We start from the raw sequence: 17,153 nt of genomic DNA on the forward strand, positions 1-17,153 counted from the left end.
TGAATGATTTATATCTCGTTTTGTCTAAGCATTTATGCTAATAAATTTAATAGATTCCCCAGGACGGCCTGGTTCTTCGTTTTCTTTAGGGGGTCAAAGTGAGAGGAAAATAAAGCAGCACGTTGCTAAAGAAAGAAGGAAGAAGTTGGCCCAAAGGCTTTAGAACACAGAGTTACAACACAAATAAACCCCCTGATTACAGTTATGCTGGAGTAGCAGTCAAAAATAAGTTCCTAGATCTAGACAGATCTCTCTAATTAAGCTATTTCTCAACCAGGGAATCACAAAAGTGACAGAAAATTTAGCAAAGCAATCTACTGGGGAATATTTAGGTCCCACATAATTAAATACAACACTGAGAAAAGCTGACGACTATTAAACGGTGCAGCCAGGAATGGGAAGGGGAACGAGATAAAGCCCGGTCTATAAAACATATTCCATTATCTTTTATAGGTTAAAAAAAATACTTGTAGAAAATTTTCTAAGTTGAAAAGATTTTAAGATTGTGTGAGGATTTTTTTCTTTTTTTACAGGTGCAGAATAAGCGGGTTTTTTTTTTTTTTTCCCCCTCTGTCTGTCTTGGTTTTTCTTTTCCTCATTTTTCCTCTTGTTTGCAAAGTTGAATCTGGGGTCAGGAGTTCTAATTGTAACCTCAGACTGGAATTCCAGATGGTGCGCTCAGGACTGGAAGCAACTCTCAGTTCATCAATTTCATGGGCCTATGTATCTGCTCTGGCCACGGCCGGCCTCCATCCCCACTGTGGCATTAATGCAGAACAAATTGAGACATATCCTCTATGTAATTAGTTCCAGAATTTAAAAAGATTTACGGTATAATAATAGAGGCAGCGCTGCGGAATCTTTTCATTGGGGACCATCCCGCAGTGGCATCAGAACAGACCGGTAACCCTGGCGCCTCCGGACTGGGGGAGAGGGGAAAATTTTGCACCGCTCACCCAGCAGTGCGCACGGCGCTCAAACCTGATCAGAGTTCGAACGCAGATGGGGGAACTGATTACAAAGAAAAATAAAAATTAAAAGATCGAGCTAATTTTTAAAAGAACTGAGGAAGACAGGGAATGGGGTCGTCACAGAAGACCCCTTCTCAGCTTTTCTTTCTTTTGATTTAAAGAAATGAAGCTGGGGTTTCTACGTTTCTACAGTCAGCTCGGAGCTGGGGACCATCCTAAGCGCCTGCCTAGTGGTCTGGGCTGAATAGATTACTGAGACTTGAAGCCGGCGGGGAGGGGAGGAGCAGCGGTCGCAGTCTGTCCTGCTCCGGAAGCTCCTAACGCAGGTCCTCGTGCGAAGCGCTAATCTAGCGCCTGCTTCTCCCGGGTAGGGGGCGGCCGAGCCACTCTACGGCCCAGGCAGGCGACTCCAGCCCTTGACAGCTAGTAGCGCTGAGGCGTGTTTATTCAGTTGTCGGCGGCCTAGGGGTGACACCCGGAGCGCTGCCCGGGCGTGCGCTATGGTCCCTGGGGCCGTGGCCTTAGGCTCCCGTCTCCGCGCAACCTCAGATGCAGCTGACAGCGTGGGGGTGAACGCGCGGGTCTGCGGGTCCAGAGGTCCTCCTTTCCCCCTCCCACCTGACCACGATTTTTTGATCTTGTAATAGTTAAACACCTCTCAAGCGAGGCTGGGCTTTACCAATGTGCCAGAGCCACCTGAGGTTCCCGGTCTCTCTCTCTCTCTCTCTCCTTTTTTTGGACCCACCCCATCAGCTCCTGCTGAAGGTCGGGAGACCTGGGTTTCGGCTCGGTCTTGCCACGAACTTACTTGCTCGTGACCTTGAACAGTAATATCAACACATTTTGTAACATACATTGAGCGCATAGACCAACACTATCTTTCTGTCATGACCATTCCAAGGTGTGTGTGTGTGGGGGGGGGACGGTAAACATTCCATATTCCATTTGACCAACAAGGAAACTGAGCCTCAGAGAAACTAAGGAACTTGACTAGGGTTACCTAGCCGTTGGTTACTTGCTGGGGCCAAGAGTTCACTTTTTATTTTTATTTTTTCGCGGGAGTGGGGAGACAACAATCTCTTGTTTTTATTCACTGCGCTCCACAGCTCGCCTTTCCTCTCTCGTCTGGGCCTCAGTTTCCTTCTCTGTGGAATTAGGTGTTGAATCTCTAGCTCTGAGAATCAGCGATTCAGACCGAGATCCTCTGCAACACATCTCAGCGCTGACGAGGGTGGGAAGGTCGTTGCGAGAAAGCGGCGGCTTGTCTACACAGCTCTCAATTCGCGGGGACCTCCGGCGGGCCTCTAGCTGCGGGAGCGCGCCAGGCTGTTGGAGCAGGCCCAAGGTGCGACAATCCTAGTGGCAGGGCTAATACGCCACCCAGCTCAGGGTGGCGGGAGGGTCCTCCTAGGTAAACGCTGGGCGCTCGTAGACAACCTCACCAGGGAAGGGAGCACGACTCCGGGGCGTGAGGCGTCTGTGACCGCAGACGTGTGCCGGTGTCCCAGCTCTGGCCTAAGGGCGCCTGGGCCCACCTGCAGGCGGATAGAGGACTTCCTGAGATCTCGTCTGGGTTCCCGGGGCCGTCCGACCGCGGGGGACTAGCAGCACTTACCTCTCGGCCTCTTGGGCTGTGGGGGGAACTCTTCCCACCTGTCAACTGTGTGAGAGGGATCGAGGGGGACCCCTGGGTTGAAGTGGAGATCGCACCACTTCTTTCCTCCCCCAACCCCCCATGGCATCTCAGGAAACAATTGCTTAAGAGCCTCGCCCCAAATTTGCCTGGCTCCCCTTTCCTCCCGCCTGAACCCCGGACAAAAACTTTTTTTAAAACTTAAAAACACAGAAATTCACCTTCAAGCCCTCTTCCAAACACATTCCCCACAAAACTTGCAAAAGAAAGTAAAATAGGAACAATCTCGATCTTCCGTTCGGAAACGGAAATCTAAACTGTCCGTTCAAAGGGCCCCCGATTACTGATTCCTTCGTTGCGCCTGAATCCCAGTTAAGAAAAACGACTTCGAAGTTGAAATACAAGTGTGTGGGTGGACGCAGAGGTGCGGATTTGGGGTGCTCTAGGGGCAACTTGGCACGGGTAAGTTTTGTGTTGTGGAACCTTTCTCCATCCCAAAACCTTTCTCCCTCCAGCCCTGCTGCAGGTTAGAGATGGGGCGTGGGGGAGAGAAGTAGCGTGCGGAGTGTAAAGGGAAAGGAGCCGATCTCAAGAGCTTTATTATTATTATTATTTATTACAAAAAGCTTCTACGTGGAAACGCGGCAAAATCAAGCAACGAAAGTATCGCGAAGATATGTTCAGGACTGCAAAGGTGGCGGGCGAGACAGAGGGTAGGTAGCACGTGTTCCCACACTTGGCCATCAGGGTTTCCTGCGCCTCCTGGACCCACCACCCCAAATTGGCTGGTACTGAGTGCAGCCCCTACTTCCTGAACCCGCGCAAGCTTCGGGTCTGCAGCCCCAATTCTCGGAGACTCCGTTGACTCAGTGCAAACGAACTAAAACCGCGGCTTTAGTACTGGAGTAGGCGAAGGCTTTTAAAGCACTCGGTGTCTTAGTAAAATTGCAACTATCCTAATTGTTGCTTTACAGGAACTTCACTGGAAAGTCCAGGACCCAGTCGCGGGCCAGTCTGGTGCAGGAGGCCTCGGGTGGCCGGCCGCTTCCCGCCCTGCGCGCCTCGTGGTTCCACTCTGCGCGGTTGCGGCTGCTCCCTGATGCTGCTGGCCGTTTGTACGCATCTCTGAAACGCATTCCACTCCTCGGTCCGGGCTCTTCTCCTTCTCTTATGATCTGTTTCTCTAAATCCCGTTAGATCCTGACTGCTTTGGAATAAACAAATAGCCAAACAAAACAAAACCGTGCTCCAGAGCTCTGGGCCCCCGAAGAGAGACTAGGTGGCGGGAGGAAGCGGATCTAGTGAAACCACGCACCCGACTCGGACTGCGGGCGGGTGGAGGCTCTCCCTGCCCTGCCCGCTCCCCAGCGCGCTGCGCCTCCTGGCCAGCCGCTCGGCATCCTGAAAGGTACCCGGACCGCGAGCTGAATCAGAGCCCTGCGGGAGTAGCAGCCAGCGCCGTCCTCTCCCCGCCGGCTTCCCATCTAGCACACCCCCACCCCCACCCCCGGCGCTCCAACGGGACTCCAGGGATCTCCCGCCGGAATAGAAGCCAGCTCCGAGCATTCGCCAAGAGTCTGCTTCCCTCCCGAACCAGCTGGGGTTTCCCCGGCTTCACAGTGGAATTCGAGATTCCCTACTAGAAAGGACGATGAAGTCCCGCTGATACTGATTTTAAATAGATGGCAATCTCCCTCCTTTGGACGCAAAACTTCACCAAGTAACCAAACACCAGGCAATCGAAACGCCCCGTTTCTCCCAACTGATGCCACCTCTCGCAGTCACTCGGCCTGGGCACGTTCGCCTCGAGCCCCAGGCTTCCTAAACCCACAAGGGACCGCCCCCCTTCACTGGCCCCGAGATTATGGCCACCACTCCAAGCTTTCGGCTCTGGGATCGAAAGCAAGGGCCGATTTAGCGACGCAGACCAAGACTATGCTCTTCTTCTAAGTGCTGGAAAGTTCTCTGCGCATTCTCGAAGTTCCCGCCCTCGCCGAGCCCACCTACTCCTCCCCCTAACCCGCCCTCTCAGATGAACACCCCCCAAACCACCCCAACGCACCCGCGTACAGAGGGACACTCACTGCTCACCTGGAGGGACCCTCAGTGCCTCGAGGCGCTCGCGCTCTCGAAGTCCAAAAAGGAAGGGGGGGGACTGCGCCCCACAGGCCAGCCGAGTGCGAGTGGCGGGCAAGAAAGGAGGATCGCTCGGAGAGAGACAATGTCTCAGGCCCGCCCCCATCTCCTCAGCTAGGGCGCCCCCCATGGAGCAGCGCGCCGCGGGTCCGGCTCGGGCTGCGGTGTGAATGAGCGGCCGAGCCTCCTGGCTCCTCCTCCTCCCCCGCCGCCGGCCCCTCTTATTTGAGCCTGGGGAAGCCGGGGGCAGCTAGGCAGCTGGGGTAAGGAGTTCAAGGCAGCGCCCACACCCGGGGGCTCTCCGCACCCAGACCTTCTGCCTGCTCCTCCCTTCCTCTTCCCGCCCTCCCTCCCACTCTCCCACCCACCCAGACGGAGCTAGGACGGCTGCCCAGAACCGGGGGCCCGCCGCCTCCTCGCCGCGATCCTGGACTTCCTCCTGCCCCAGGAGCCGACTTCCACGTGTACTCTGGAGTCGGCCTCTCCGCTCGCGCTCCGCCCTGGGCCTGGGTGCTTTCACCAGCAGGAGCAGCCGGTGGTCCGGGCTCCCGGAAGCATCTGGGCCAGGTTAGGCGCAGCCGAGTCGAGCGCCGCGCTTCTACAGGGTCGAAGAAGCCGCGGGGCGGCCGGGGCTGAGCCGCAGCAGATGGGCTCCGACGTGCGGGACCTGAACGCGCTGCTACCAGCCGTCCCGTCGCTGGGCGGCGGCGGCGGCTGCGCCCTGCCTGTGAGCGGCGCAGCGCAGTGGGCGCCGGTGTTGGACTTCGCGCCCCCGGGCGCCTCGGCTTATGGTTCGCTGGGCGGTCCCGCGCCGCCACCGGCTCCGCCGCCGCCCCCGCCGCCGCCGCCGCCTCATTCCTTCATCAAACAGGAGCCGAGCTGGGGCGGCGCCGAGCCGCACGAGGAGCAGTGCCTGAGCGCCTTCACGGTACACTTCTCCGGCCAGTTCACCGGCACCGCCGGAGCCTGCCGCTACGGACCTTTCGGTCCTCCTCCGCCCAGCCAGGCGTCCTCCGGCCAGGCCAGGATGTTCCCTAATGCGCCATACCTGCCCAGTTGCCTGGAGAGCCAGCCCGCTATTCGCAACCAGGGTAAGCCGGCCAGGGAGCGCCCCCTGCTAGCGGGGTGGTGGCGCCGGGGCTCTCGGTGCGCGCAGGCTCTCCTCTCTCCTGCCCTTTCCCCGACCCCGGCTTTTACTCAGCCGCTTCCTCCAAGTCGCGAGGGCGGCGGAGGCGACGGCCGGCCGGGGAGAAGAGGGGAGGCCCGGGAGAAGGAGCAACGGCCAGTTTCGGACTCTTTCCACGGCAGGGTCGGTGCCGGACTGTTCGTTTGAGCCGGGAGCCCATCTGGGGTTTTTCTGTTCTTGGGAGATTGAGTCCCCACGGGGGAGCCGGTGTGGTCTCCTGCTCCGCCTCAGGAAGAGGTTTTACCACTTGAGACACAACCACATCGTGCCCAGGCGTTGGGCTTTAGGCGTCTAGACTGGATTCCGAGTGGGAACAGCGCGTGATGCGCAGCCTTTCCTGCCTCCGCCGCGCTGAGACGTTCAGGAGTGCCCCCAGCCGCTAACATGGTGTTGGCACACACTAGGTGCCCAATAAGTAGCTTGGGGAGCAATGAGTAAACGGAACAGTCCAGGTAGTAAGTAGTTCTCTTGTGCTTTTCGGGTTATGGCTCCCGCGTAAGGCGGTGTAGAAGCGGATCTTTTCCCTGTTCCAGCTCAGAAGGTGGGGCGCGGAGGCCACGCGGTTTCCAGCAATGGAGGACAACCTGGCTTGTCCGATTCCGTGCTAAGCGAAATCGGTTCCACTCAAGGTAGTGGGGCTGAAGCCGGAGCATTGGGCTTCCAGCGCTCCGCCAGCACCTCATCTCCTCATAGACGCGGGGGGCCCAAAACCCGAGAATGAGAACGAAGACAATTTATTTGTGGTCTGCAGTCCATGTACACTGAGGGACCCGGCCCGGTGTTTTTTCATCGGCGCGGGCGCCCGCACAACCCCTTCCCCCTGGGCGGTCTACCAAGCACCGGTGCGGAGCCCGTGTATTTCAGTCTGTGAGTTAATCCTAATTAGATTTCTGCGCGGTTGAGAACCTAAAGCAGTTCGATTTGACTCGCTCTTAGGACACAGTTTGTTCAGGCAGTGGCGGGCACTTTTCTTGGAAGTTTCTGCAACGCGTGGAGTGGAGGGATTGACTGTGTATGAACTGTAGAACATGCGGTGCACCAGAGGCGCGGGAGAAGCCTGGAAGTTGGGTCCCCTTTGGACGTCTATGCTGGAGAATCAGAAATCGGCTTTTTCTGGTTTAACGTTCTCTAAACACGGAACTAACCGACAAGGTGACTGGGCCAGCAACAGCGCGACTGGTCGACAGGTGTGTGATGAGAGCCTGTGTGTGGATGTGTGCTATTTGGAGGCATAAGAAACTATTTGAGGCGATCTGGTGGTGTGGTGGTTAAAACCTTCCGCTGCTAACCAGAAGGTGAGCGGTTCAAACTCACCAGCCGCTCTGTGGAAGACAGATGAGACCGTCTGTTTTCATAAAGAGTTGTTGTTATGTACCGTGGCGTTGGCCCTGACTCATAGCAACCCCTCCTTGGGTTTCTGAGACAGTATCACGATAGAAGTAGGATTGCCCAACCTTCCTTCCGTTGAGTGGCTGGTGGGTTTGAACTGCCAGCCTTCTGGTTAGCAGTCAAGTGCCTTAGGTACTATGCTACCAAAGCCCTCGAAACCTTGTGGAGGTAGTTCTACTTACTATAAAGTTACTCTAAGTTGGAATTGACTTGACCGCTGTGGGTTTGGTTTAAGAAGCTATTTGGTTTAAGCCCCTGGGGCTCAGTAATTACTATGCAATTATTACCTTTTAATTCCATCTAGGTTACATGTGTTTTTTGGAACCTGAGCTCGGTTGCTTCGGTTTGAACTCCTGTGTCCAGCTTTTTGAAGGGCGGGAAGATCTGGTGCCCAAGATGCTAACAATTCGGTTTTGGGCCCAGGGCTGTGGGCTTCACAACCAGGGGCACCACATTAGAAGGTGGGGTGGGGTGGGAAGCCGGATTCTTTTTTAGTAGACAGACTTTGATTAACACAGGTAAAAAGGGGCTTGGGAGCTGTTCCTCAGAATAGCAGGTGAATAAGCTGCTTCTAACCGTCCTCGCCTCCACTGGGGAGAAACACCATACTGAGAGCTGGCTCCAGACAGACTCGGATCACAACCTGCAGGTCAGAGTTTCTGTCTGTGGCCTTTGGTTTTGTCCCACAGTAACAAGGTAGGTAGATGGAGCATGCCCAGCTCTTTGGGCGACTGAGCAGATGAGAGCAGAAGTGGAAAGTGAGAAGCTGTTTTAGCAAGATTCCAGATTTATTCTATGGATCTCTGGGGTTCTTCAGTCAGAGCACGTCTGAGGCTTGGGCTGTAGAAGGCAAGGGCCTGAGTCCCCTTCTGAAGTGTGGGAATGACCATCAGAGCCCCCAGGCTGAACTCCAGGGAAGAGGATGGAGCTGTCTTTGGATTCCTGTCCCCAGGCAGGGTGGCCTACTGCTGGCTCATAGGCCAGAGTTCCGCCTTCTCTCTTTAAGGGTTTTTCGAGTATGTTCAACTTGTTTTTTGTTTCCTAAATTTTATAGCTGGCTTTTTAACTTTACCACTAAACATTAATTTTTCAAACGTTTATTGAGCGCCTTGTTGTGTGCCAGGCAATGGAGATTGAGTATTTATTAATACACCTTTAGAGTTTACAAGAAGCACCAGCCAGACCCTGGAGGGTCTCCATATTTTTGGATGAAGAAATGGAGGCTCTAAACATTAGGTACACAGCAGGTCTCTCACTCTGTGGCAGAGCTGGGATTTGAGGCCAAACCATTCTAGGCTTTCTATTTGTACCTACTTCTCAGGGATCTTGACCCCACTTTAGAAATGAATTTCCTCTGCCCCACTGGCTGGACGCTGAACCAACTCTAGTATGCTGAAGGTTGGAGGGTTTAAGGCAGAAGTGGGGGGAGGACCTGGGCAGCCCCGCTGGCTGCAGGACTAGGCCTTGGGATCGCCACGCTCACCCTAGGGTCATATGGGAAGACCAGCTCAGCGCAGTCACACAGGCGTGGGTATTTCGTTGAGGGACAGATTTCCCCGACCCCGCTGCAGCTGCCCAGTTACCGTTTTAAACAATCATTTTCTTTTCCTCTAAGCACCTTCCAGGCTGAGCCTGTCGCCCCACCCCTTAGCTCTCCGGGGCCTGTTCGGGACAGGCGGTTTCCGGGCGCCTTCGCAGCTGCGGGAGGGAGAGGGAGGCGCGAAGTGGGTTCTTGCCTTTCGGCGCGGTCAAGGTTGCGCTCCCCTCCCAGGCCAAGACAAACCGTGGGAAAGGCGCTACCTTGGCCGCTGGAGCCTCTCTCTCCAAGGCTTGTACAAGAGGCCTTTGAACACGCTTCCCGCAGGCAGCTGGCCCTCCCCCAGCCGCAGCCCCCTTCCCCCCATCTCTAGGTGCCAAGCCCCGCGCGGGGCCCGGGGACAGCGCGTTCCAGTCAGTCCCGTGCGGGCGATAAGCTCCTAATTAAAAGAGCTCAACCTCCCCTCCGAAGGCTCCTTCGCCACTGTTTGTCCTGGGGAGGTTTCGAGGCCGGCCCCTGCCCGTCGGGGTCTGCGTGTCCTATCTGGGAGGGGTCTTGGGATCCTTCGCTGGGCATCGGCAGCCTTGGGCCCTAGTTCTGGGGCGCGGAGGCGAAGTGGCCCACGAGGGAGCTGCATCCAGAACCAGTGCTCTTGCCGCGCGTTGACAGTTGCGGAGTCGGTCTTGGAGGACCGCGAGGTGCCTGGGCCACTGCCTGCGCATCTGCTCAGGAATGGAGAAGGGTTTGTTCAGATACACTTTCTGTGTTGTTTCTAATTTACCTTTCCCTAAGTTTGAAAAACATCTGTTCAGAAATTTAGCTTTCCTTCTGGGCAATACTAGGTGACCGAATGCAAATTTCGTTAGCAAGCCGATGGGTAGGCCTCAAACAGGGCCAGGCCTCTGTTCACCAAAGGAAGTCGGTCAATCACGCCTACGAGCTAACTGGGCAGGCAATCACGCCTGAGAGTTAACCCAGCGGGAGTTATTCTTGCCCACTTAGCAAGCAAGAAATGGAGTATCTTTGGGTTCTTGCAGATTAAACGTGGTGGCTTTCTAAATCGTCTACTAGTGGTTCAGGAGACCTGGGCTGCTCTGGGCCGGTACTTACGACCTACAGCCCCCCACCCCATCCCCCACTCTGACACGCCACTCTCTGGGCGGTGCCCCCATAGCCCTGGAGCGGTAATGCAAGCTCTGGATGTTTGTGATTTTGTTGCGCGTGTGTGTGAATAGCCTCCTTTGTCCTCCGTCCGGCAACGCTTGTTGCAGAGCCTTGATCGTGCCTGGAGGAAGAGTGAAGGCTGGTTGCCCTCTCCTGAGAATCAAGTGGGGCTTGGGGACTCCATGCGGTCGCTGGCCCAGAGAAGCTGGGGCTAGTACGGTGGTGTGGCCAAGGGCACAGCATGCTGGTGTCAGCGTCGGCCACTCTCCTACCCACTTGGCCTGGACCTCAAACCATAGACTGTGGAGCTTGCATGTGGCTAGAGGGAACACGTTCACTTTGGGGTTCAGGGGCTCCGGGACTAAATCCTGTTTTAACTCAAGAATGCTTTTCCCGAAAAGGTAGCTAGCAGTTTTCTAGAAGCTGACCATATATTCAAAGCACCCTAATAACAGGAGAATCCCTCTTTAAACACCACATTTATTTTCTCTCCTTCAGAGAGATGAGAAAGAACACCGCAGGGAAACTGAGGCAGAGGGCCTGCACACTGCCATGGCCAAAACACTCTGAAAGAAACCGGTTTTCCGGGCTGGGGCGGGGTGGAAGGTTGCCAGCGTATCCATAGTGGTCTGAGTCGGCTCATCTGGGCGCCAAGTGTGCCCGAGACAGCAGGGTGCAGGGTCGAAGGCCCGCGGACCAAGCGAAAGGGCCCCTTACCAGCTCTCCAGAGGGTCTCGAGGGTAGTGGTGTCGGGGCGCGCAGCCCGAGACAGATAACATTACTCTGTAATTACTCTTTCCTATTGAAAGCCCAAGCCGTTTAACGGGCCTTGGGTAATTAATGAAGGTTGGTGCGCAGGCCCCTGATTTACTGCGCGAAGTCAGCGCGGGGTCAGCGGAGCAGATTCATCCGGCGATGCCCGGGCGCGAGAGCCGTGGTGATTGTTTTTTGGGAGAACAACTTTCTCTGCCTGGCAGGCGACGGTTTCTGTATTTGCCGTGGAGTCTGTTTAGAAACGATAGTCACCTTGGAAGACAACGATGCCAATAAATTGAGAAGTGGCCAGGAAGTAAGGGTAAAATTGTGTCCTAAGGTCACACGCTGGGGTTAGGGCCGGGCTTCCCGCCGAAAGTCCGAGAGGCTGGGGCCAGGCTACCCTGAGTCAGGGGATCCGAATTCTGGGTTGAAGTAGGGACGAGGGCACGCTCCTGCCCGGGTTTTGGTTCAGCCTAGCCGCCCGGGTCTCCCCGAAAACCCACTGACACTGTGCTTCTCCCCGTCGCGCCCGCAGGCTACAGCACGGTCACCTTCGACGGGACGCCCAGCTATGGCCACACGCCCTCGCACCACGCGGCGCAATTCCCCAACCACTCCTTCAAGCACGAGGACCCCATGGGCCAGCAGGGCTCGCTGGGTAAGGGCTGGGAAATATCTAGGGGTCCCCCTTCCCTTTCTCCGCGCGGCCCCCTCAGGAATTTGCAGCACACAGCGGAAGAGCTCATCTAAAGGGCCTTTAGAAATACTTAGCTTAATTCCACTTCATTTAAAAGATAGGACTCAGCCTCTCATCCCGAGTTTGTGCGGGAGTCACGCCACCAAATCTCCCAGTGCCCAGTCCTGAGGGCCTTCTAGTGGCACCACGCGGTGATCGGTAAGGGAGTGTGAGGTGAGAACACCTTAGCTAATCAAGGTCTGGACGCTGTTGCTCTGCCCGTCCGGGGATCCAGGCCTTAGTGCTCCCAGCTAAGCCGAGGGGCCCAGGCCAGGATGAGGATTCTGCGGCCTCCCGCCCTGGGGTCTCTCGGGCGCGCTCACCCTGCCTTCTTGGGCTCTCTCTGCAGGCGAGCAGCAGTACTCCGTGCCGCCCCCAGTCTACGGCTGCCACACCCCCACCGACAGCTGCACGGGCAGCCAGGCCTTGCTGCTGAGGACGCCCTACAGCAGGTAGGGCACCGGGTCCCGCTTCCCCCACCCGGGAAGGGGCGCGAGAACAGGGGCTGCGGGTGGCACACGCGCCTTTCGCCCCCAGCTCGATGGAGCAAATTAAGTATCAGGCCTCCGCTCTGGTGGGAAGGGAGCGTTTCCAGGTCTTCTGGTAGTTCTCATTTTGTACATAATGTTGGCGATTAGTGTTCCGAGCTGAAGCAGGAACGGCGCTTTGAGAAATAATTATTTTTTTTAAGGATACTTTTCTGGGGGGTTAGAGCCGCCTTCCGACCGAAGACTAAACGTGGAGCCCCGCCCACCAGGTCTCCTGGCTCCTCACACCCTTGATCGCCTGCTGGCCAGACTCTCCCGGACTACTTCGGGGGCGCGTCCTCTCCTGTCGCGTCTGTTCTCGGGAGTCCCCAGTCGTGCTTGCGCTTAGTGGGTCTCGTTCCCAGCGCCCCGGTGCGAGGAGTTGGTCACAGGGGGCAGACTGCGCCAGCCGATGCGGGGCCTGCCTTGAGTTTCCGGCAGCCGGAAGATCAGCTTCTTTTTCCTCCAAGAGATTTTCCCGTCCCTTCTAACTTTTCTCGGCTGTAGCGCCCCCTCTACTTTCTCTCCCCAAATTTATTCTTCAACTTTGGGTGAACTTGGCCAGCGTCCCGCGCCTCTGATAGGGTTGCCTAGTAACTGCTGCACACACCGGCCCGCGCCGGGCGGGAAGGTGGGGCGGGGAGAGGGAAGTGGCGGCGCGCGACCTTTCCCGCCCCCATTGGGCGCGCATTACCTCATTGTCAACCCTCCCCCCCGGGGTGCCGCGGGGATCCTGATACCGACGGCCCCAAACCTATCCCTATTCCTCCGCCCCTCCGCACGGAGACCTGGGGCTGACGTCAAGGGAAGGAGGCAGTGAGGTAATGAAGGAAGGAAAAGCGCCTGCCCTGGGAGATTGGGTGGGAGAATGGCTGCGTCTGGGGATCTCCCGTGCCGCAGGTGGAGGATGGGCGGCAGACTTCGTAGGGATCCGTCCCAGTGTCCCTGCTGGGTTTATGAGATTGAGCCTCCTGTGGGGCCCTCTCGTTCCGGGGAACTCCTCCAGAGGTACAGGGCCGGATGTCCTCGACTTGTGTGCGCCTAGGGCCTTTCCTTTTGTCCTGAAAATCTGGCAAATCTAATGGAATCTCTGTTCTCTGAATTTCTTTTCCGTCTAAGATTGGGACATTTCCCGAAAGATTAATTTCGATTTTGTTTGCCTTGTTGCATCTGACCCCGAGTCTGCCTGCCTAGATCCAACCCCTTCCCCCAAAACTTCTCTCTCCAGTCTTGAGGATCTAGTCTCCGTTCCCAGCCCAAAGTGAAGATAATGGAATACATACATGTATGTGTATGTTCTATGTATATACGTAGGTATGTGTGTGTGTATGTATGTGTGTGTGTGTGTGTATATATATATTCACATACATGGCTATTAAAGGTGCCTCAAGTCCATTTTTGACTCATAGTGACTCAGTGTAATAGAGTAGAACTACTCTCTAGGACTTTCTATGGTGTCACCCTTACAGGAGCAGATAGCCAGGTCTTTTCTCCTGCAGAGCTACTGGGTAGGTCCCAACCAACCTTTGATCAACAGTAGGATATTTAACCATTGTGCCAACATTGTGTCATCAGTGCTTCTTAATGGTACATATGCCAACATTGAGTGACCAGGTACAATGAAAGTGAACAGTGTTCACTATTTGAGGAAATTCTCAAAATCTAGTTCTCTCCTTGTTCCCTGAACAATTCTCTCAGGTTACAGAACTGAGAAGTTGGCAGCTGCACACATTGTGTGTGGTGGGACCAGCAGTGAATAGAATATATCTTACGGGAAGTGACAGGACACGGTCCCCCATCTTCCCTGCCCATCACACTTTGTGGGCAGAATCGTGTCCAAAGGAGGAATCGTAGCTGGATGAAAGCATGCATCTCTTTAGCCCTAAGATTTATTGCATTCTCACCATGTGTTCCTGGGCACTGTACTAAATTCTTCACTTGTCTAATTTAATCCACACTAGTTGATGAGGAAGGTGCTATAATGTAATCTCTACCAATGAGGAAACAGGTTCAGAAACTTGCTCTCTCTCTTTCTCCCTCTTTCTCTTTCTCTCTACTCTCTCTCTCTCTCACTCACACTCACACACACACACACACACAACACACAAAATATCTGTTACCATCAGTAGATTGCAAACTCATAGTGACCTTGTACGATAGAGTGGAACAGGATTTCCAAGGCTGTAAATCTTTACAGAAGCAAACTGCCTCATTTTCCTCCTGGAACAGTTGGTGTGTTCAAAGCACCAACCTTTGGGTTGACAGCTTAGTGCTTTAACTACCATACCACCAGAGCTCCTGATACCACACAGCAAGTTACACTTAGAGCCAGGATTTGATCTTCTGTGTGTCTGATGTCAAAGCCCTTCTCTCCTCTGAACCACTGAGGGATTCCTGGCCACTTCAGTGTTCACTGCTTGGATTATACCTTTTATAAAGTTCCTGCGTCCCTGCTGGCATATATATTGATAAATATCATCAACTTACTATATGAAGGCACCTGGTGGTGCGATGGTAAGTGAGTGGCCACTAACCAAAAGGTTGGTGGGTCAAACCCATGCAGTAGCACCACGGGAGAAAGAACAGGCAACCTGTTTCCTTGAAAATCACTGCCCTAGAAAACCCTGTGAGGCAATTCTAGTCTGTCACGTGGGCTTGCTATGAGTTGAAATAGACTCGGTGGCACCCATAAACAACAGGCACCATTCTAAGTATTTTATAAGTACTGGTGGCATAGTGCCTAAGGCATTTGGCTGCTAACCAGAAGGCTGGTGGTTCAAACCCACCGGCCACTCCTCAGAAGGAAGATGGGGGCAGTCTACTTCTGTAGTGATACCACCTCAGAAACCCAAGGAGGGGTCACTATGAGTCGGATCCGACTGGATGGCAGTAAGTTTCGCTTTTTTTTGTTTGGTTTCCCCAGCTGTCTGAAAGTACAGTGTCCCTATAAAAGCTTTTATAAGCTGAAATGGTGTAAAGTGAGGAACAATTACTGCTAATTTACACGGAAAATTCTTTGGGCGTTCCCAGCCCCAAAAATGAACCTACCAAATCATACCAGATAACACATAAAATATAAAATAACAGTAACACGTCGTGTTCACAGATGAAGTTCAAAGCTATGACGGCTGATGCTGCAATGCTTATTGCAGTTCTGGGAAAGAAGCTTGGTGATGCTACTCTGACTTCTCAGGGTGAGGCTGCCTCAACAGCTTGCTGCAACCAAACACAAAATGCTAGCTTAGCTTTTCACCATTTTCCATAAAAGCGGAAATGCTCTTTGTGTTTGTTTTGGTTAGCGAAAACAGGCACTAAGGTAGATTTTTTGTAAAAGCCAAGTGGCGTGAAGCGAACTTTCGAGAAATGGGGAATATTTGTATTGGCTCCTTTAATCATTCTTTGAGAGAGGCAGTGTCTCATCACTTGTTCTACAGAGAGGGTAATGAGGCCCGAGAGGTTAATTTGTCCTCTGTGACACGGCAAAAGGCAGAGCTGGTGTTCAAACCAGCTCTTGAGCTTTTAGAATTCGTCCCCCTGCGCGTTGTACTCTGCCACCTCTTCTGACGTCATTCTCTTTCCCAAGGAGCATCTGTTCCAGGTCTTACTAGACAGAGGCCTTTATTTCCCACAGTTGTGAAAGAAGCCAATTAACTACTGGTTTTAATCATAGCTTTCAGTAGATAGCCCTTAGTGGTTTGGAGGACAGCCTTTTCGCTGGGGGACATTGTTGGGAGCAGGCTTGAGCTTTCTGCTTGAAGTCCTAGCTCACAAAGCAGCCATCTGTCTTTCAAACCCCAGGCTCTCAGCCTCACCTTTACCACTGAAGTGAAGTTCAGTGCAGGCAACTAAAGAGTCCCAGGTCAGAGAGAACTAATTTTCCTTTCATTTAGACCAGGAGAAACAACGGCTGGCTTTCAGGCCACGCTGGTTGGTTCTTGCTTCAAGGCTCCAGGAAACAGTGGGTGGACACCATGCTATGCTATGGAAAGAGGGTAGCAAAGTCAGATCACCAAACACTCTCTTACCCATTTCTATGTAGGAAAGGCAGCTAGCAGGACCTTCCCTACTCTTTTTGAACCCTCTTCTATAATCCTCATCTGCCTCCTGCTTGCTGACCTCCTTGTTGTTGTTATGTGCTGTTGAGTTGGACCCGACTCATAGGGGACCCCTCCTTGGATTTCCGAGGCAGTATCACTACGGAAGTAGATTGCCCCATCTTCCTTCCGAGGAGTGGCTGATGGGTTTGAACCACCAGCCTTCCAGTTAGTAGTAGCCTTAGGCACTATGCTACCAGAGCTCCCACTGATCTCCTTAGAGCCCCCAAATCCCTGACTATGCCCATTTCATAGATTCATCCTCACAGCTCGTTTGAAAAGGACACTATATTTGAAAAATATACCCCCATACACTGATTTTTAAAGACAGTCTAGTCTTTTAAGCCAAAAAACCCCCAAACTCACTGCTATATAGTCGATTCAACTCATAGCTAACCCTCCTTGGGTTTCCAAGGCAGTATCTAGTAGATTGCTCAACCTTCCTTCCAAGGAGTGCCTAGTGGGTTTGAACCGCCAGCCTTCTGGTTAGCAGTCAAATGCCTTAGGCTCTAGACCACCAGTCTTTACTCCTTTTTTGTTCTTTTGTTAAGTTTTGCATGTCCTTCTTCAATAACTGTTACCAATTCTAATGAGGGTATGTCATCTTGGTTTAGTGGTAGAATTCTCACCTTCAATGTGAGAGACCCAGGTTTGATTCCTGGCCAGTGCCCCTCAAGCTCAGCCACCATCCGAATGTCTGTCACTGGAGGCTTGCATGTTATGATGCAGCACAGGTTTCAGTGGAGCTTCCGGACCAAGACGGAATAATCCCATTATGCATGCATCGCCACGAGTCTGGCTGACTCTCCGGCAGCTAACAACTTCTGCCTGTAGCAGATTTGAATATTTCTAATTGAATGCTGCTGATTCACAGATGGTGAAGTTGACAGTGACACCTATTAGCAGTAGATTACCTTTAGGTAGGAAGTTTAGATGTGAGAAAAACCTCTTTATCAGCCAGCGAATTTCTAGGGAATTTCGGGACTCACAGGTCAGTGGGACAGACACAACCCACAGTTTAGAT

The 17,153-nt window shown here is 53.7% G+C and overlaps 1 protein-coding gene across 1 annotated transcript in view; it reads left to right on the forward strand.

Annotated features, from left to right (window-relative positions):
* Positions 1-4,868: 4,868 nt before the first annotated feature.
* Positions 4,869-17,153, forward strand: part of WT1 (WT1 transcription factor) — a 58,319-nt gene continuing 46,034 nt past the window's right edge. The window contains exons 1-4 of the mRNA XM_007943285.2: positions 4,869-4,904; positions 5,123-5,831; positions 11,308-11,430; positions 11,858-11,960. Of these exons, the coding sequence (XP_007941476.2) occupies positions 4,869-4,904; positions 5,123-5,831; positions 11,308-11,430; positions 11,858-11,960 (971 nt within the window). The remainder of the gene's footprint in view (positions 4,905-5,122; positions 5,832-11,307; positions 11,431-11,857; positions 11,961-17,153) is intronic.

This window comes from Orycteropus afer, unplaced genomic scaffold, assembly GCF_000298275.1.
Source record: "Orycteropus afer afer isolate SDZICR_OR568_19922 unplaced genomic scaffold, OryAfe1.0 scaffold00103, whole genome shotgun sequence".
Classification (NCBI taxonomy): Eukaryota; Metazoa; Chordata; class Mammalia; order Tubulidentata; family Orycteropodidae; genus Orycteropus; species Orycteropus afer.